General features: G+C 38.3%; 1 protein-coding gene across 1 annotated transcript; it reads left to right on the top strand.

Moving 5' to 3' along the window:
• Positions 1–18,242: 18,242 nt before the first annotated feature.
• LOC119890287 (cocaine- and amphetamine-regulated transcript protein-like) lies at positions 18,243–20,028 on the top strand. Its single transcript, XM_038701478.1, has 3 exons — positions 18,243–18,442; positions 19,013–19,096; positions 19,210–20,028. Exons 1-3 carry the CDS (start codon positions 18,254–18,256, stop codon positions 19,315–19,317), a joined length of 381 nt encoding a protein of 126 aa, XP_038557406.1. The 5' UTR covers positions 18,243–18,253; the 3' UTR covers positions 19,318–20,028.
• The last annotated feature ends 2,160 nt before the right edge of the window (positions 20,029–22,188 follow it).

Below are 22,188 nucleotides of genomic sequence, written 5' to 3'. Positions count from 1 at the left end.
CCAGGAGGCTTTTTGCATCATTCAAACACTCCAGCAGGTGATTTTACTATTTAGTTGCTCCTCTGAAATCACATGATGTATTGCTTGAAATAAAAGCTGCAGTCGCTCAGCAGTTAGTGGCACACAGTTTGCCCTTTTACTGTAGAATTATGTGCCCATCCTTAAAGTCCTAATCAAGGACACTGGTTTTGTTAAAAGTGATGATTTAGTGCATGGAGATGTTAGATATATTCTCTCAATGTCAACCAAAATGATAAGGTTTGGTATTTTGCCATATTGTACAAGGAAATACTTCCTGTTTTACCATTTCTAATGATGTTAACTACTTGAGGAAGATCACTTTGAAACTGAGAGTACAACCTCACCACCAGGTCCATTCAGTGGCTGTTCTGGAGCTTTCAATCATATCACATAATCCTCATCAGCAAACGGAGTGTATCTGAGCACTTCAAAGGTATCTCTTCCATGTTAAACATCTACTAATACGGTCATCAGCAGCAGATGGAGTTGCTCCAGTTTTCATGAGGACGGCTTCTCAATCACTGGTTCCAAGGTCAAGAAGGAAGTTTGAACCGAACAGTTTGAAAAGTATAAGTTTTAGTGCAAGGCTGGTGAGAAAAGAGATTTTCAAAATTTACCATTTGGATTGTCAAATAAATGACAAAGTTTAGCTTCTCTTTAATGTCATATGATGTGTTGGTGATTTTGACATATAACAGCTGTTGTGAAGTGAGAAATTTGTTTCCAAAAATAAAGAAACTGCAGTGCATTTCACTCTCTAAAATAACACCTGCTGTTGCCACTTTGACATTTCATAAAAGCATTTCTCGTATGAAGAGCGGCGTTGATCATCACCTGCTGTCTGTAACAATAAAACGTCCTTTTCAGTATTAACATGTCACTAAATTTAAATGTTTAAAATGTTGCTTATGCAAGCACAGCATCTATTTTAAATGTTGAATGGAACCTCTTTTTCTTTGTTCTGTGTTTCTTCACATGAAGCTTCCATGTTGTTCCAGGACAAACAGTCTGACATGAATGACGTTTTATCAGTGAACATCAGGAGGTTAAAGCTGGTCACTATTGACCTTTGGGTCTAAAGTAATTTCCTAACTGAGACATTAGTTTGATTGTCAAACAAGAGAGGAAACCTCAGTGACTAATGTGAGTCATTACAACAACTTTAATAACAGCTGCTCTCCAGGATTAATTATTTAGGAACCCAATTTGTTTTGGATGCTTGTTGGACAGCAGTGTATAGTAGTTCTTGTACAGCAGATATAGTGTAAAATATATGAAGAAAAAAAAATGTTAAAGCTAATGTTAGTTAACCTATGTGAAAAAAAAGGATGGATGACCTCTTACTGTCCAATCAGATCTCTTCAGCATCAAACAGGACCACAAGGTTCTGCAAAGAGTGGTTCATTCGACTGAACATACACATATTTTTTACTGTTCCTATTCTATTTATACTGTTTCAATGCATGCTGGCCGTATTGTGTTTTTTTGTGATTGTACCTTCTGATTACAAATCTTGATTGATTGCATTTAGCTTGCTAATATATTGTATGTGGACTTTTATATTAAATAGGATAACTAGACAAAAGTGAAAATAATCAGGGCAGGGCAGACAATCCAACAGACATGGGCAGAAAGGCAAGAAGTAAACATTTGAGGAAGGAATTTTTCAATACAAAACCAAACCTAAAACCATTGATTTTTATTTTATTGGTGCTTGTTACGGCTGCCACCGCCCCCACCTGTATTTGCCTGTGCTTTCAAGTGGGCTATCTGTTATGCTGAGCAGGCTGTGCAAGCCCACGCGGAGGATTGGCTGCACAAGGAGAGAAGGTCCCGCCTACTTCCTGGGTTTCCAGTTACCATGCCCTCGATTGGTGCGGCATGCTACGGTCCAATCAGATGGAGACCGTGACGACCACCACCTGCTTAAAAGCCTGCTGGGTCTGCCATTCGGGGCAGCAATCTGACCTGAGTTGCTTGCCTCGGGAACGCCTGTCTTAGAGATTATAGTAGTGTTTTGTAACCTGTGCTAGACTTTGTGTCTTGACATTGTGTGTTTCACTGTGTGAAGGTAAGAGAGTGGGCCAGGGCTAAGCTTAGCTATCACTGACACCTTTTCTTGCACACACCATAGTTGTTTTGTTAGTTTTCACCAGGTTCAGGGGTGCTGTGCGTTTTGTGTTTTGTGTTTTTCAAATGCAGTAGGCTAGTGAGCTTTTGGTTTATTCTTGTTTTGGTTAGTATCTCTGTAAGCAGTAATCCTCCTTTTGAGGATCTCCTTTTGTTATAATTGTTTGTTTTTTCCACAGCACCCATTGGCCCATCCTCTGTTTGTGCTCCACTTGCATTATTTCAAATAAATACCCTTTCAAACCAACAACATCTGGTTTATGTTTATGTCCCTATATCCCTAGACACCTCGGGACGTAACAGTGCTCTAGTTTTTCATTTGTCATTTTATGGCTGGCATTTGGATGGGTTTTTGGCTTCAGCCTGTGATTGATTTGAGCTCCAAATAGTAAGCAGTAACTTGGTGAGCTGTGGTTCAATCCTGTGGAGCATCAAAGATCTTGTCCAGCCATCCAGACATTTTGGGTACCTGGATGAAGAAATTTTGAGCAGTTTTTCTGCAGCATTGATTCCCCCTGGTTCTCTTCATGACCTCCAAACCTTGCTGCCCCACCCTGCCCTTCTCTGAGATGACATGATGATGAATCCATGTTAGCAGTTTGCCTACAGCGATTAAACCTCTCAGGATCATCAAAAGCTAAAACACCTTCCAGAAAGCCATTTAGAAAGAGGGACAAGCTAAAAGCATAAGTGGAAAAGTGAACTTCTTGCTAAGTGTGTATAAGTGTTTCCATTATTAGAATTCAGAAGTGAGCGTCAGCACATTTTTACATGTTTCCTGAGCTGAGATTAACGTTTGAAGAGGGGCACTTTTATCATATAAAAAAAACCTCACTTGAAATGTAACTTGGGCTCTATGCTCAGGGGAGTCTGTTCTCATCAGTTAACAACTGTAGGGGAAAAAGCTGACTGCAAGATTCTGCAAAGGACACATTTGACATTTTGGTAATTATTCTCACATGGAAACATCTGCTGCTCATCATTCTGAACAGGATTGGGTAAACCTGTAGCTTTATTTGCCTATTTCTCCATATTAATTAACATAATTACAAAAGCTTTGTTTATGTAAATATCAGAGTGAGGATGAATCTGATCAAATCCCTGCATCCAACTACTACCAGTGTCCATATATCAGGATGCAGTGGGTGCTGGATTGTTACTGTTGTATGTATGTAAAATGAGTATCCTCCAAGGACCCAGCCTAGTATCCTATGAATTATGTTCTTAATGGATGATACACCTCACGATTTAAGTCTAATACCATAGTTTAGTGCCACTGTAAGAAGTAGTTTACTGTGTGCAGCAAGATGGTTGTGGAGGTTGCGTGGTGACTGGGCGTGTAGTGGGTACACACTGGAATTCGTGTCAAACCTGCAAGTAACATTCACTTTTTATTAATTGTAACTGTTCATACCTTAATCATAGTTTGTTTGCAACAAGTCCTCCAAATAAAAGAACAAAATATGTTGTTTGTCCATGGCCTCCAGAACGACACATAAAAGCATTTTTTGATTTGACGTCTTTATCAGCTGGACAGCATTAATTGTCTGTGCCTTCCAAAACCATTACAAAACACTATGAAAAAATAAATCTGTTTCATGAACTATGGTCAAGGTTTGATTAGATTTAGTCACAAAAAAAAAACTTAGTCATAGTTTAGTCAAGATTGTGTTCCTTAAGGTTAGGGGACCTTTGTTGCCTTGTTTACAACAATGAGCAATAATAATAATGTGCACCGTTGCACTTTTAACCACATCCAACAGTGATGTTGATGACACACCCTGGAGTACACTTCTAAATCACTGCAGAAAAGTGAAAATCAAATCACTGGAGGTCAGCAAAAACTATATTTTCTAAATTGAATAACATAATTTGTTGTTCGTTGACCTCCAGAAGGGTATTTCTGATCTGCCACAACACTATGGTTAAGATTCAGTTAAGTTTAGTGTAATTTGGGTTAAAATAACTACTTGTTAAAAGCAAAGTACTGATTATGTACTGATTATGTTCATGCTAAAAGAAACCACTGTTGACTGTCGGTAGGAAACTGAAAGCGAACAGTGGCTCAAAGTTCAATGTCTGTCGTCTTATCCAGCCACCCCGTCCTCCTTCTGTGGAGTTTGCAGCTCTGTGACAGGGTCACACGATTTAATCCGTTGCTCTCAACTGACAGGAGTTATAAATCCTATGAGTGCTGGAGGTCTCTGTCATTTCAACGTAAACATGTCTTTATTCTGTGTTGGCTGAAATTATACATTTGTCATTTTTCTTGGGGAGACAGTCACACTTTAAAGAATCTCATCACGAGTAGGTGTTTTGGTCACTCAGTCTTCATGTAAATTCTTAGATTGAATCTAGACTGTCCCTTCTCTCATCAGCCTGTCTTGACCTGATACACCAGGAGCTCTAATGTTGAACTGGGTGTTTGGCTTTATGGGTTTTTTTAAAAATCAAACACGTTCTTAAAAAACTGTGAAATGAATACAGAATCTGAAATTTAAATTACAAGTTGTGATGCAAAGTGTTGTCACTACCTTCATGTGTAAATGTTAACATTTACATTCAGGCAGGCAAAGTGGAAAAAATAATGCATGGTAAGCAACTTAAACTATTTAGTTAAGGATTTTTAAGGGTAGTGGAACATTTTATAGTAACTTTTTGCCAACATTGGTTCCCCTTGAAAAATGTGTTTCCCCTGGCAAATTTCATACCACAAAACAAAATAACTATTCAGTGTCAGTGAATTGTTTTCCCTGTTGCTACCATTCTTCAGCTGTAAAATAAAATACTTTAAAACTTAAATAAGAAAAAAGAAGATAAAAGAAAGGGACTTTTGAAAGTACACCACCAAGCTGCCTCATTATATGTCTACTGATTGCCTCCATTGATTGAGGTGTGGGGTTGTTCAGGTGCATATTAGTCTTTATGTCATTTATTGTGTTTCTACTACAGCCAAACACCAACAGACACCACACAAAGAAACAAAGATACAACAAAGATGAAACTACCTATTTGTAGTGTGTGCTTCTTTCTTGACAGAAAATGTCTTTTTGTATTTTGTGAGACACGATGCAGACTGGTGTCCCCTGGAGATTTCTGCACTGGAAACGCACATCGCTGTCAAGGTGATCCTCGGAAACTGTTGCTCCTTCCCTCTTATGCAATGGTGGAAGAAGAACTCAGATCTTCTACATGGTAAGTAGCATTACTACAGTGTCAAAATACTCGGCTACAAGTAAAAGTCACAAGTCTTTCTTGACAGAAAATGTCTTTTTGCATTTTGTGAGACACGATGCAGACTGGTGTCCATGGTTTCAATTATGGGAGGGATTGTTGGGGTCTGACCCCCCTAATTAAGGTTTGGACCCCCCCAAAAGAGGCAAAAACAACAGTTCAGGGTTTTTTTCTTACCTGTCATTGTAAATAATACTCATGCCTTATATTCAAGAATCTTGAAGTAGGATTCCTGACACCCCTAAAGTGGACCGTACCATTTTCTAACCTTGAAGTTAGTTGAAAGTCTTGTCTGCCCACATCACTGGCATCAGCAGCTGCTCCAGTCCAGTCCACCACACGCTGGTGGAGACGCTTCTTTAATACACCTACACAACCGCTTATGCTGCGTACAGACACACATTAGTTAAATAAGCAAGGATATTGTAAGCATTATAAGATTTTAGTTTACTGAAGCCCGCTCATGCACTGTACTGGGTTTTCTTTTTGACCTGGGAAAAAAAAGTTGTCACTGTATAATTCGCACCCTGTTGGTGTCCCCTGTTAGGTTTCTGTACTGGAAAAGCACATCACTGTCAAGCTGATCCTCAGAAACTGTTGCTCCTTACTGCTTGTGCAATTGTGGAAGAAGAACTCAGATCTTTTACAAATTACTCGGTTACAAGTAAAAGTCACACATTGAAAATACCAAAGGTGTAACTCTCATTAAGAGTGGCCCCTTCCATAATAATACATTACTGGACTATAATTGATGCTTTGGGGATAATTTTAATTACTACTGCTATGTAGCTTAATATATAATAATGTATCATATTATAATTAGTGATGATGTGTGTATTGATAATCTGATTAGTATAAATAATCAAACTAAATTTATCAAATAAGGAGTGAAAAGTACAATAATACCCTCTGAAATGTAGTGCAGTAGCAACAGGTCAATTTCTGATCTATTCTTTTATCATTTGATGCGATTGTAACATTCATCTTTAAGATAAGTTCTTCAAAACCTTTTTACCTAATGATCCTTTAAAGGTACGTTAGTTATTTTAGACCTTCTGGGGGGGCAGCAGCTTAAAACACTGACATTTCAATTGATAACGTTAGGGTAAGCATGTTAGCACAAATAGTTGCTTATTTGACTTTCTCTTCCAGCTGACAATGTAAGTCAAATATTCACTCTCCACCACTAACTTTGTCTGTGGCACCGAACAGGTAGCATAGAGTGTTTTTATTTAGCTGAAAACAGCTGCTGCTGCTGGAATCTAGGTTGGTGAGAATGATCATAGTGAACATAAAGTAAAGGTGCCATAAACCCCCCAACATGAGCTAAAACCTAAAAAGTTGAAGGGAACTCCAACATTTGGTACACCACCATTCCCATCAGACAAGCAGTCAATGAAGCTATATAAAAAATGTTTTTTGCTGCGGGCACATGTCATCAAAGACTCATTTTGCCCTTTCAGAGGCCTAAAGAGGCAGAACTATCCAATATTTAACCAAAAAGCAAAGATGGCAGAAAAATATAACATTTTGTGAAGGAGAACTACGTTTAAAAAAAAAATATATATAAATGTGTATATATATATAATCTATCTATCTCAGTCTGATGGGACCGACTGTTTTAAATCACATTACACTAACATGTACAAAGTATAACACCAAATATCACTTATTTTCCTTTATTTGACGTATGTGCATTAGACGAATCATAGAATTCAAATTGCCAGAATGTTCCTCAACATATGGTCCAGTTATTGCATTAAACCTCCTTGTTCCATGAGGTATTTTGCAATTATACAGCATGATCTTTGTGATGGAATAATAATTTAATATTTAATATAAAATTAATATTTTTTTGGGTAATTATTTAAGAAATGGTTGTAAATGACAATAAAATTTTGTTTTAATCTTGGCCATTTCTATTTAAGAGCTTCCTTTCAGTAATATGTTTTTACACCCATGTACATCTTTATGCTTCTCCGTGTTAACATCATTGGTGAAGATATTCAGTCTTCACCAATTACACAACTGTTCCCAGCCTGTTTGGGTCTTTTCTTCCATGTGACCTCCCCTGTCACTTCAAGTTGCCACGTTATGGCTGTGAAAATCCTGGAATAGTTCAGACATTATTGATTTTTTCCCCCTACTTGAGTGGCAAGCAATGACTTTCTTTCTGCATCTGACAATGAAACCAACAGAAACTTCAGATTGGAATTGATTTAAGTCCCAGTGGAGTCCAGGTGCATTTAAGATGATACAAATTTAATGATTCTTCTGTTTATTATGTAACACGACACTAATTGTGCTCGTTGTTTAACAATATTTTTGCAGAGGTCTTGAATCAGCTTAAGGGGCCATGACATTTTTGTACAGACATTCATTGTCCCCAGAGGATGAATCCCACAGACTTTGGTTGACATCCTGACATTTTTGTCTTTTACTGAAATATGTCAACAACTTTTGGATGAAATGCCATGAAAGTCTGTACATACAGTATATCCAAGAGTCCCATGCAATATATAGTAATGCCTTTCTTTTCCAGTACTTTGGTTTATGACCAAAACCTGCAATATAAATGACATTTTGATCAGCCTTAGCTGTACTTTGTCTTGGTTTTATTTTCGTTGGCCAACTTTTGAATTCAACCTCAAACTTTATTGTGCAAGGCATTTCCATAGATGCACTGGTGGATGAGAAGTGAGACATTGTATTCAATCCTAGCAGAAACAGGAAGCCAGTGAAGTGAGTGGAGGATTGGAGCTGTTTCGTGTGTTGGTTCACGTTATTTCCCATTTCCTATTAAAAAAAGTGGTTTGGAGACCAGCGTCAGGTGACACAGCCACTGTCAGCTCTAGTAGTGTGTGACCCACTGTCTACTATGAGTCACGTAGTGTAAACGCCACAACGACTTCAAGACTCCCATCACAAGACAGCGAGTTGTGTAGTCTGAGCAGCACGGCGATCGGCCCACGCTGAAAGCCGTGTAGTGTGCACGAGCCTTTAGTTTGGTTGCTGGATAAAATAATTGAAGGGGCCATGTGTTGTTTTCAGTGGCCTCTAGCTGTGAGGTTTTGGATCGCAACCACTCAAGCATGTGCTCCTGCACGTGGTTGAACTAATGAGCGAGCACTCAGCCAAGGCCAAACAGAGACATAACAAGGGACAGCAGCACAAAATGCTGGAAACTGAGGTGAACTAGCACTGCAACACAATAATATTTTTATCAGCATGACATTAAACTAATCCATGCTCGATACATGATAACGCTACGTAGACTGCATTTAGCTGACATGATTTGTCGGCCTTAGCTCACCTGCCGGCTTTTCAATAATTGTTTGTCTTCTACTGGTCAGCATAGCTAAATTTATTGGATGAAAACAAAAACGGTAAGTGAGCTACACTGAATATTATAAGTTTGTTGCCACACTTTAACAGTTAGAGCGCAGTAACATTACTGTAACTTCTTCCACTGTGTTGTAATGTTGCGTTATTGTATATTATCGTAAAATGATAATAAATCTAAATTTAACGTTATGAAGTAAACAATGTCAGAGCCATGCTAATGTAGCTGGCTGCTCCTGGCTTGCATCACTATAGGCTAGTATAAACAAACTGTTCCACATTTGCTTTGAACCGTTTCATCATTTCCTGCAGGCTAAAATCAACACTTTGACATAATACTGGTGGTACACAGGATAGTAATATGGGTCGCGTTAGCTGGTGAAGTAACGTCGAAAGCTGTACAACTATAGTATTTTGCAATGGGTAACGTGGTTCGGCATTCAAATGCCTTTCCGTTGTTGACCGTGTTTTTGCCTGACGTCTATCTTCTTGCTTGACCTGACAGGTTTCAGCACATAAACAATCATTGTTGTTTTTTATCCTTACGTGGAGTTTGTGTCGGAGTCTGTGATGTTATGGGAGACGGTCATTTTTTGGTGTTAGCAGAGTCCATTTCATTAGCTGCAGTGTTGTCGCTGTGTGTACAGTTCAGAATCAGTAGGCAAGAGTCTTGGGAGCGCACATGAATGCCACAGCAACCAATTGATTTCCCCGAAAAATTTGACCCTCTTCACATAGGAAGCAGCACAGGGACTGTTACATATCACCAAGAAAGCAGGTGAATGGTTCATTTAATAGCTAAAAGTTATTCATTTCATTAAAAAACTACCTGTTTGCCCCTTTAAACAAATTAGGTTGAATCTTGACCTGGAAAACAGCAGTTAACAAAATGATCAAAACCTCCAGAACAGCTACTGAGTGGACCTGGTGAGATTGTTTTATCAATTTCTGTTGATTGACTAATTGATTAATCAACTAATCATTTCAGCATTATGGCACTTACAAATGTTGAAAAAGTAATTGTATTGTATTTAACTGTGTAATAGCCGAGTTACAAATGTAACCACACAAAAGACATATAATATAGACGAATAGTCATTTATTTAAGATAAACACAAAACTGTTCTAATACAATTGTGCTCTTTTAAAGAATAAATTATGTGCATGTGTTTCTGCACATCTTTGCATCTGGATAAACACACACACGTACACGTGCAGGGAAGCAGCAGAGATGAGGAAAATTCTTATCATTGCTGCAAAAACTGTCACCGGACTGTTTCCCTACACTGCAATTACAGAACAGAGAAGATTGTGCATTATTTCAGGACGAATGTAAGCCGTGTAGGCAGACAGAAGCAGAAAGGTCCCGAACCCACAACCCTTAATTACCTCACAGTGACGCACAAGAGTGCCTCTGAAGGATGTTGGGCTGACAGAGTGAACTTGCCCAAGTGTATGTTATTTACCGATCCAGTGGACTCAGAGCTGCGCCTTTGTCCTGAGGGTTCAAAAGGAAAGGGCGACGTAAGGTACTTTTCCTCATGAATAGTTTATTATTCAGCGGAATGACATTATTATTTCTCGTCTTTGATATTCTGTTCTTTAATATTCTTTGCTTTCAGTTAATAAAAGTTGAAATATTAATCCCAGTGAGGAAAGATCAAAGCTGCTTCATCATCCCTTTTACACGCTTGAAATGTTCTGCAACATGATAGGCAGTTTAAAACGGACTGCAGCCCACGCTTGTACATCTTGTGTCTTCAGTGTACTGGGCAGGCTTTAAGGGGCTTAGCATTATGATTTAATGGTAAGAACTGACAGGTTTTTGCATTAATCATCTACTCTACCCACACAGGGCTGAAACAGATGCTTTCCCCCCCTACGTGTTAATGATACAGATTGTGTCAAATAAACCAGGAGCTTTTAAAATGGGTTTATAAAAAGTGGAAGAATATAAATTACAGATTAAGTGAACGGATTCATTGTGACAGGAGGCAATCAGCAGCTGCTTGAGTGCATACATTGTGCTGGAGGGGGCAAATAAAAGAAAGCGTGAGGAAAAAAGAGGTGAGAAATTTCTTCAGGGCATGGAATCTAAAATTAAGATTTCATTTTGGGATGACCTGGACTGCTTGGACTAGGACGTTAGAAGTCTGATGTGTTCGAGTGTGGTTTCTCTTCAAGGTCATCGATACAGAAACTCCAGTAGCTGCTTCTCACAGGCTTGTCTGTCATTCAGTAAATCAGTCAGATAATTATGACCATGGTGTGAACATGCCTCCTGCTGCGTTAAACACACCTTGTCATACCTGGACGCACTCTTGATTGACTCTTTGAGGTGTCTCTAGGATGCTCTGATTTATCTGTAATCATCATCAACCTCACAGGTAGCACAGAGCAGAGGGCTGTTTTTAATCTTCTATTGCTATTATGTTTGTTAAATCCTGGTTCTAACTGTGGGACATTTCATTAGATGATAAAGTAAAGCCATAATGACTTCATGAATGTTTTTAAAACTGTCAATGTCTAAATTCTAGGTTGTAACGACAGACTTGTTAGCAAACAGTTGCATATCTTACACATCAGCAGACAGAGAGCAACATTACAACCATCATTTGGTGTCGTGTTTCTGGCCACCTGGTGAATCTCTAGTATTCAGTCTCCTTCCAGCTCTGTTTTGGTCTCCACTTACTCCAGATATCTGACACTTCAGCTGCTTAATGTCCCACTATGTTCACCAGCTAGTCTCTGTCTTCTGTTTGGTGCTGAGAAAGTAGCATGCTTTCGATTTTTGGAACTTTTTTGCTTAAAACAGGCGCCTGCAGCTGCCAAATTGATGCTCTGAGAGTGGGGAGAGAGAACCTAAACAGTGAAGTTGTGGGCTGGAAAACCAAAACAATGAGCGCTGAAAGACATTAAAACACTCAGTGGAGCTCAGAGGAACTGCAGATTTAATCCAATGTGGGTTTGTTTATTCAAGGGACCCCTTTCACATTACACATAGTCATTTCATTCATTGTTAACATAACATTGATTATTGCAACTTTATTGTGCATTGTCACTTCTGGCCAATACTCGATCTGTCAGCATCCGCAAGTTTTCATGTCCCTCTCAGGATGAATTATACTAACTTTGGTTCTTCCCATCATCACGTCAAATATTTAATACTTCTCATAATAATAATAATTGCAATTCCCATATGACTACTTACCTCCTTGAAAATTGCTCCAGAAGATCTGGACCAATAACTTTTTACTTTTTACTTATAAACAACTTTTTATGCATTTATTAACAATATCATCACATACATCACTGTATAACTGAATTGTTACCAAAGAGAAAGGATAAACACCAGCCAAAGGGATTCTCAAGGCTATTCTTATTAATGGCTTATGACATATATCATAAATTAGTTATGGATTTATTAACTATTAATGAAGCCATTAGTTTATGAACCCTTTTTAAAGGATGACTTAAAGTGATACAGACAAACTTTATTGATTGATTAAGTAACAAGCCTGTTCACGTTGCGTAAAATCATGATTACTTCTACCAAACAGCCAAACTGCAACAACATGAAGTCACTAGCCTAAAGGTATAAGATTGACGCATACAGCATATTCATTATGTCCTTGACACACTTGCATGCAGCCTAAACTGATCGTCAGTGGCAGTGATAGTAATTTAGTTACCACGTCCTTTGTCACAAATTGTTTATGTTACAGTACATTCACGCACCTGAGATGTCCAACTATAGAGAAATATAGTTGGGGAAAAGTTTTCTGAAGAAAAATTCACTTGATCAATTTAATGTGAAACTGTATGTTGTTCAAGTCGACAGGGACGAAGACCGCATGACAGCGTCCACACAGACGTCAGTTACACTGATGACTCACTCAGTCATGAAATTAGAAGTGACAGCCACCGGTGAAGTCAAACTCAGAGAGCCGGTTCGTCTTTTTAAAACATTACTTTATATCACATTTGCTTGACACCAGTAGAGTAATGATTCTCATTAATCATGGTCTTATATCACACTGATGACTTGTGAGACTCAAGATGCAGCAATTAGTGATGAGTCACCACTGGAATTAACACCCGACCCCGATGGTTCTTCACTGCAAGAGCCGGCTGGTACGCCATCTGATGACCAATCAAAATCCAGCACTGAGAAGATATACTTTTGTGTGTGTATGTGTGAGAGAGAGAAAGACACAGAATAGCTCTGACGTGATCCTCTTATGTCACCTCATCTTCCTTCTTTCCTTCCTTCCCTCCTCCTCAAGTGTCCATTTGAGGTGTTTTCCGGAAAGGAGCTGCTCTTTGCTAACAAGACAGCTCAGCGGCAGTCGTATTGGTGTGTGTAATTAAGGCTGGGCTCTGCAGAAAGATGCCTCGCTGAATGGAGATTCCCCCCTCTGTCAGTCTGCCCTCTCTTTTCTTTTCCTTCCTTCACTCTCTGTCCTTCCCTTGACATAAAACTCCCAATTAACCCAAAACAAGTCTCAAACTGCTTTTAGGGAACAAAAACAGAGGTAGACCGGGGAGTTATGCCTCTAGGAAGTATTGCTGCAACATAACAGAGGAAGAGATATTATATAATCAGAATTTATTCATATAAGGAAGAAAATAATTACTCAAGCTGGACCATAATCCTCGAAAAGCCCTTCCAGTCATTCTATCACCTCTACCTGAACAAATTAATGTTGTGGTAGAAAAATCTCATTACACCACCTGCATTTACTTTAATGTTTTATCTTCATTTGAAACATGGCATAATTGAACATTGGTTCACAGAATACCACTGTGTTTCTTCTGGACTTTTGTACATTCAGAGAAATGCACAGGGGACAAGCCAAAAGGAAGCAGGCTATTTTTAGCTCCTGAAAAGTTGACATTTTGGAGATATGAGGCCACGATACAAGGTTTTTATCTGATACCAGAGAAATGGGTGGGATGTCATAAGGGACTAGGCTGGAAAAAAAAAACACAACGAAATTTAAAAAGATAGCAAAAGAGGTAATGAGAGCGCCACATGCACACACGTGTACACACCTTGATTAGATGCCTCTTGAACTAATAGCTATTGAAGTTAGAAATAGAGAACTCATTAGAACTGCTGTTAATTCATTTTACCAAGTATAATAAATTTACAGGGCACTGACACACAAGCCATCATTTAAAGCGATTAATCCGATGGGGGAACCACAAAGTCTAACTTTCCAATAATTAAAGGAAAAACCCAATTAAGTGAGAGGAGAAAAATAACAAATACATGCTTCCATACAGGACAGAAGGGGTCACTCACTGTGTGTTTGCACAGTATGAAAATAATGTGAATCGTATGTTATGTTCTTCATGGTCACCAGATCTCAACTCAGTGTTAGGACAGCGTTGTCCACCATCATCATCAAAACACCAAACGAAGGAATATTTTGAAAGAGTGCTGTTCAATATTTTTTTTATGTAATTTGTCTCCCATCTGTGTCTGACATCACAGAACGGATAACTTTTTTATTGATTGATTCTGAAACCATGTTGTGGAACTTAAAGACCAGAAAGCACTGAGAGAGCACATTACTCCTCCAAGAAACCCGTTATTTCAATAACAGAAAAATGTTTCATCTGCATGTGGATCCCGATCTGCAAATACTCATATCGATAGAATATTAAGTGGATGATCTTTTGTTTTCATGTGTCAAGTTAATTTCATTTGTGTAGCCCAAACTCACAACTTTGTCTCAAATGCCTTAAAGCATGTGACACCCTTTATCCTTAGAGCATCTGTTCAGATAAGACTAAACCTTTGAGGAGGGGAAAAAAATAAAGAAATCTCAGGTAGAGCAACAGAGGAAGAGTCCTGCTGCCAGATATGATGCAGTAGATATTGTATGTGCATAGTAGACAATTTTAAAATATTAAAATTACACTATGGAGAAAAAGAATGACAGTAAATAGAGTGAGTGAAGAACAATATCCAAAAATCTTAAGGTGAATATATTCGATGGATGTACGCAACACTGTTGTGTCACCTCTCAGCTCAATGTTGTGTCCGTTATTGCTGTTTTTCGTTCCTGCTGTTTGGTGTCAACAATAAATTCTCACCATCACCAGAGCAACAGGTGGGCTGTACCTGTTGTCAGGAGATAACTGAATCTGGTTCTTCAAAGAGACACAGTGAATCTCCAAGTGGGCAAACCCAACAAATACTATCTTTTCAACCTGGGGGTTACGAAATTAATATTTTAGCTATACTTGCTGCCAACCACGTAACTGGAAGTTTGATCTCTTGTGAACGTTTGGGCTTCAATATTTCAACCATTTCCAATACTAATAAATGCAAAAAGGTAGATCTCAATAATTTCACATGTAGATTGTCTTTTGTGTGTGCCTCCCAAAGTTACTGGCTTCAACTGGTAAATTTAAAACTTTGAAAATATGTTATTGATTTACTGATATGCTGCTTCATTTTAATTGAGCATTAGAGTTTGACGCTGATACTCTGGTGTCTTGTTTCTCTCATTGAGGGCATGATTAAAAAAAAGAAGGTCCTGGGTTTGAATCCAGTGGTCTGTGCCTTTCTTTGTCAAGTTTCTTCTGGGTTCTCTGGTTTCCTCCTACAGTCAGTGACTTGCAGGTAAGTTTACACTCTGGAAATATGTACTTTTTGCCAAAATAACTCGTTTTGTCCAGCACAAAAAAGTTTTTGGGACGTGCACACCGCTTTCCTCCAAAATTAAAATTGCCTCTAGGTGTAAATATCATTTTCAGCTTTTTGTTAGGAAATTGTAAACTCTGCCCAGGTCTAAGAGAGGTCTCTTGTTCCTCTATGTGTCTCTCTGAATGTTAATAAGATTTGAATGAATAATTTTTCCTCAGGATATAGAGAACCAGTCAGACTCAATGTCCCATATTTTGACAGCGCTAAAGTCCAATTATGTCTCATAAAGATCTGAGTGTCTGGGGATTTTCTGATAACTATTATCACTGCTTTCAAGTTGCAATGGATCAACTTATCAATAAACTCTCGCACAGTGAACTGTTGGAGGGACTTTGGGCAACCAAATTGTTTTATTTAAAATAGAAGACAAAGACATCATGGTAAACCAGACCTGTCAAAATCCAGCAAGTTCCAAATCTATTAATTCTATTTCTCCAGTTTCTGTTATATTTTCATATTACCAATGAAGAATATTACTATGTATTGTGTAAAAGGCTTCAGCTCAAGGTACTGTAGCATTTTAGCATCTTTCAACTCATTGTTTTTGGTTTTTCAGCCTGCAACTTTACTGTTTTGGTTCACTTTCACAGCTCTGATAGCTCTGATATAAACCCACTTTACACAACCTGCCAAGCATCAATCAGAATCAGAAGAATCAGAAGGAGCTTTATTGCCAAGTAAAGTTTTACACATACAAGGAATTTGCTTTGGTGATAAGGCTACAGGTAGACAAACATATAGAAGACATAAATAGATGCAGAAATATATTAATATGGAATAAACAAACGCAAGTGAGAATGAGAATAATTGAAGAACAGAGAAAAAGAACACAACTAGGGAGTGTCAGTGGGGGACCCGGGTCTTGTTGATGAGGCTAGCTGCAGACGGGTAGAAGCTGTTTTTGTGGCGAGAGGTTTTGGTCCTGATGGACCAAATCAGCAGACAGACAAAGTTAGGGACTAGCTTGAGATAAAAGTGGCCAAATATTTTCCGCAGGAGCTGGCAGAGACCAAAACAGAGCTAACAGGCACACGATTTCAAATGAATGCTAATGTTGCTCTTTTTCTGCTGGATGTGCAAACATGTCAGTGTTACTGCTTGTTGCGCCAACTATTGAGTGTTAAGTCAGCCAACTCTAAATACAATTTGTTTTGCAAAAACATTGTTATTCATGCTTGAGACTACACAATCTGAGGTCAGATTGAGCCTAATTGTCTAATGTCCTCAACAGTTCACACCAGATAACAAATTAGACCAATGAATCGTCTCCTGCAGAACTGTGAGCTTTTAGAGGATGACTGTCAGAGATGTAGCACAGAAACTAATGAACTCGTGGTGGTGAATGAAATCGCCTGGTTGTTGTGAATGAAATGTTAAACTGGCGTCTCAGTCATTAAAAGTGGGGAGAGAGAGACATGAGTCATGCTGCTTCAAGCACAATCAAAGCTTCCTGCTCCTTCATCTCCGTCTCTGCTGATGGACCCGAAACAAGCGATCAATGCAGTGAAGCAGGATAACTCAAGCACAGATTAAGAATACAAGCTACAAAAATCATCTTTCTACGTCCTTATTGTGTGAAACCATCCATCCTTTGCATTGTTACAATGGACTCAGTGGTTGCATAAGTGATTATCAGTATCATAAATATCATAATGTAAATTATACCAAAAATGTTTGGTGAGTTAAAGTGAGTAGAAGTGCATTTTGTGCGCTTCCGCTGACTGCATGACAGACATCATTTATCCCTGACACGAAGTTCAAAGTGATTATTACTTTAATTTACAGGTTCATTATGATGCTATTAGTTATATTGCACAGACACAAATAATTAGATAGTTTCTTTATCATTCAGCATAATACTTTGTATTCAGTAAAAGTGAAACAACACTGTATAATAAGCTTATTTCTCTCTGTGAAAATGTGACCCTGCTGTTTTCTACTAATGAGATGACCTGCTATACAAATTACTTCAAGGCTTTTGCAAATCAACATTTCTCTTTCAATAATAGCTTGATTACAGCTGGTAATCAAAACTCTATTTATTCTTTGGACCTTCAGTCTCTGCACATTACATAAAAGGTGAATTCTAAAAACTGCTTTTAAAAGTAAAAACCCTGACTTTTATATATGTGTGAGGTCCTTTGGTGTTTGATTTTACTGAAGCTAAGAATAACAAGGCCCTTTAACGCCAACCGCTGTTTGGTTTTCTGGATCTTTTACAGCATAAAGGACTGACTGAGTCACCAAGTTTAAATGCAGGAGAGACTGCTAATGCCATTCTGAGGTAATAATGGAAAAGGCAGTATATCGCAAGTTACTGCTGATCTACCTGGAATACCAAATAAAGCAAAGTTCTCAGACTCATTGCTGCTGTTATTTAAAGATAAAATGATTCCTTGAGGCTATAATCCAACAAAGATTTGCATTCAAGAGTTTAAATATAAAATATAGTCTAATCTTGTACTGACAGTTAGCCCACAAATGCAACATCAAAATTGTCTAAATGCTTATCAACCCTCACCGAAATGACCTCATCAGTTTAAAATCATCCATTCTCCATCTAAATAACGAGTAATCCATTACTTTATCAGTAACGACCCCTCGCAGCGCTGCTGTTGTTGTTGTTGACTTTTTGAGGCATATTTTGCCCAGCAACTTTTACGGGATGACTCACCCAAGGCAGCTGTTACGCATGACAAAAAAAAAAAAAAATCAAAGGATAAGGTGGAGCAAGCAGATGGCAGGAGTCAGATAAAAAGGTGTTTGGCGCGGGGGAGCGACTATTTGAGACGGGGAAAGGGCCACATGAAGACGCTAACCGGGACCATGCAGACTTCCAGGCTGCTCAGCGGGGCACTGCTCTGCGCACTGCTGCTGCTCTCCAGCGTTGCTGGAGCCGAAGTGTTGGACACAGAGTCCGAAGAGGAGCTGAGCCCCAGAGCACTGCGGGACTTCTACCCAAAAGGTCCGAACCTAACCAGTGAGAAGCAGCTGGTAAGCTTATATCTGCACACCTTCTGCACTACAGGCATGCAAAAAAAAGACGATGCAACTTTAAATCGTATCGCAAAAACAAAAAAGTTTTATTTGCCTATTTTATCAAATAAAAAAGTTTAATACTTTGCATGTTAGCCTACTTTGAAATGCACGTATGTTGTGTTGAATAAAGACAAAATATGCATATTGAACTCCAGTCTGTCACCACCTTAAAATAAACGAAACTCACATACAGAAATGCCTTTAAGATTATCCCTTGTCATGTAACTTCTGTCCTGTGCAGATAATATATTGACATTTTTTCTCATCGATTTGTGTCATTTTAACCAAAATATGTAACTGTAGGCTGTATAACTTTATTACATATTATAATATAACCTTGCAAATTAGATAATCATAATTATTATTATATTAATAATAATAATTTTGTATGTTTGGTTAGTTAGGTAGGCTACTTAGTATTTATATGGCACAATTTTCCATTTGTATGTCCGTTGCTAAAATAAAAATGGCACATTCATTAAGCTGTTTTTTTTTTTTTTTGCTGTTTTATGTGTTACCTGACAGCTTGGAGCTCTCCAAGAAGTTCTTGAAAAGCTGCAAGCTAAACGGCTGCCTTTATGGGAAAAGAAATTTGGCCAAGTCCCAACGGTAGGCTATTGTACAAGCAAACTTAAACATATCGTATTTACTGATAATGTATTGATGCGTGTGGCAGCAGGCAGAAATTGATCAAACCTCTGGTGTCGTTGCTTCCCCCTCAGTGTGATGTCGGGGAGCAGTGCGCCGTGAGGAAAGGCGCACGGATCGGCAAGATGTGCGACTGTCCCCGGGGAGCTTTCTGCAACTTTTTCCTGCTGAAGTGCTTATGAGTCTCGCCGGATCTGAATGTAGCTTTGAGATGGGGAGAAAAAAAACTGTCACACGATTCCTTTGTAATTACTGTCATATTTTTTATGATACAGCTGAGGAGCAGGTGCGGTGATTGCCTAACCCTTACGAAAAAGAACTATCGTAGTTCTATGATAAGTATATATATTTAAAAGTATGTTATATCACAGAAAAACTATAAGTCTCTGTAAGGATATTATGGCGACGGACAGGAGGTGAGAATACCATAAAGTTCCTGTAAATATTCAGAACCACTTTTTGTCTGTTGAAAAATCACAGGATCATTGTTGTGATGTAGCCTATAGGAGCTAAGAAAAAGTCTTTAACAGCAATATCATGGGAACATAGTGATTCTTCGTCTGGAAACCCCCCAAAACCTGTCTTTTGAACTTGAACTATTTTGTTTCAGATGAATGTTGGTGTAGATTTATGAAAAATAATAACAATAAACTGTGGATCATCTTGTTTTGTAAAGCAGTGGAGTGGCCGCTTATTGTTTTAAAATGTTGGTCCATCGTGTAAACACACAGGCCGTGTGTCTGTTATATGACGCGCATGTTTGTGTCAGCTCGGTCAATATCTGAACGTGGACGTGACGGCAATCTGTGACGTCACACGTCCCGGGGCCCCTAATTGGCAAAAACATGGATTAATTTGAAACCTATCCGCTGCAGAGGAAGTAGTTATGAACCAGGGAGTGACTGTCACATCTCAATCTCGCTGATCCTCCAATTCACTGTCAATGGAGCAGCGCCAGGCTGTTGATGACGTCATGGCAATGAAAGAAGCCTCAACCTGCTGCACATGAATTCAGATTTAGAGTGACTTAAAACTGAATATACAACAATAATCGATTTGATTCATATCACATATACACGTAATCTCGTATTTAAGCTCATCTGGATATTTAACACATTCAGCTTTGTTTAGTTGTACTGGAAGAGTCACTCTTCACTCAAAAGTGTGTCTTGCTTATTGTGACTTTGCTTGGATGTTTTTGCGTTCACTGTGCAGAAAGATGTATGTGCAGAGTTTGACACATTCAAAGTTTTGCCTGTGCTCATGCACTTTACATCTGAGTTTAAGACATGCACGTAAAAGAGCATTCATTTACTGACATCACAACTAGTCTGGAAGCCAATCATGGTCCAGCATGAAACTTAAAAAACGGTGACAAGGAAACTTCTAGCCTTCATATTTATAGACCGAATGTTTGACCTGTAGTGCCCTGGTGGTCTAGGGTGCAATGCCGACCATGAAACACAGGTCTGGTTCATGTCTGAATGAAACCCTTTGTTGCATGTCGTTTTCTCCCCTCATATCCTGTCATACCTCAGACTGTCAATCAAATAAAGGAACTGGCCAAATAATAATATAAAAAAAACATTTCAGAGGGAAAATCATCAAACACAAATTCTGGTTCAAGGGCAGAGTCCTTCCAAATCTCTTGAAACATGTGTAAGGGGTGTTTGTTTCTACTTAAATTTAACGCTTATCGCCATCACTGTGCACGATCTGATCATGACGTGCATCTTTTCAGATAATAAAGAGTGGCATATATGTGTATTTCTGCTAAGAATGAAAGCAGTTTCAAGATTATTGTATGGATGAAATGATGAGTTCTGTATATCAGTGGTGGAAAGTGAAGTACTGTTACTCAGGTATACTTCACATAAGTATTTCCATTTTCTGCTACTGTTTACTTCAATACATTTATCTGACATCTTTAAAGTACATAAAGTAGTAAAAATGAGCTTGAACATTCTGGAAGGGTCCATGCAGAATGAGAACTTTTACCTTTTAAGTATTTACGTTTAAGTTTTCTTTACATTTACTAAAGCAACAATTTTTTGGAAGTAGCTTGTAATAGAGTATTTTTATATTGTGGTATTCAAGAGCGTCACTTTGTGTTCAAAAGTGGTGGGGACATCATAATAATAATAATAATCTTTATTTGTAGAGCACTTTTCAAAAACAAGTTACAAAGTGCTTTAACAAGTGTAAAGACAATAATACCCAAAAGACAATAATTCAAAAACAATACAAGATAAAAGCAAGAAAACGTTGAAAAGACTAAAATACACATTTAAGATAAATACAAAATAAGTAGAGGCGAGAGGCCATGAAGAGCTTTAAAAGTGATCAATAGAATTTTAAAGTCAGTTCTAAAACATACTGGGAGCCAGTGTAATGAAGCTAAAATAGGAGTAATGTGGTCATATTTCTTTGTTCTGGTTAAAAGCCTGGCAGCTGAGTTCTGGACAGTCTGGAGTCGATCAATAGATTTTTGGGTTAAACAGGTGAAAAGGCTGTTGCAATAATCCAGGCGTGATGAGATGAAGGCGTGTAAAATGGTCTCGGTGTCCTTAAAAGTTAACATAGATCGAATATATTATATTATTATATTTCTAAGTTGATAAAAACATGATTGAACAAGCTTTGTGGTGTGCTGCTCGAAATTTAAATTACTATCAAACCAAACACCAAGGTTCTTTGCAACAGGCTTAATGTGATTTACTAGGGATAGCAGTATTTGTTTAGCCATCTGCTGGGATTTCTGTTTTGTCTGAGTTCAGCCGGAGGAAATAATTTGACATCCAAATTTTTAACTTTACAAAGGCAGTTGTTAAGTAAACTCAGCATTCCAGGGTCTGTGGATCTGACGGGCAAGTACATTTGCGTGTCATCAGCATAAATATGAAAAGAAATGTCATGTTTATGGATAATATGTCCAAGGGGAAGCAGATACAAGGAAAACAAAATGGGTCCTAAGACCGACCCCTGAGGCACACCATATTTTACTGGACAGAACGAAGAGACATAGTTGTTTACAGACACGCAAAACTTCCTAT

This window comes from Micropterus salmoides, unplaced genomic scaffold, assembly GCF_014851395.1.
Source record: "Micropterus salmoides isolate LMB-PRFRI ecotype aquatic unplaced genomic scaffold, ASM1485139v1 Ms_hic_scaffold_6, whole genome shotgun sequence".
Lineage (NCBI taxonomy): Eukaryota > Metazoa > Chordata > Actinopteri > Centrarchiformes > Centrarchidae > Micropterus > Micropterus salmoides.
Note: the sequence above shows the minus strand (reverse complement) of the source record. Positions and strands in the feature narration are given on the sequence as shown.

Excerpts from the sequence above, each read along its gene's own strand:
- LOC119890287 (XM_038701478.1), top strand. The coding sequence starts at position 18,254 with ATGAAGACGCTAACCGGGACCATGCAGACTTCCAGGCTGCTCAGCGGG. Across the intron at positions 18,443-19,012 it reads TAACCAGTGAGAAGCAGCTG|CTTGGAGCTCTCCAAGAAGT; the intron begins GTAAGCTTATAT and ends GTTACCTGACAG. Across the intron at positions 19,097-19,209 it reads AATTTGGCCAAGTCCCAACG|TGTGATGTCGGGGAGCAGTG; the intron begins GTAGGCTATTGT and ends CTTCCCCCTCAG.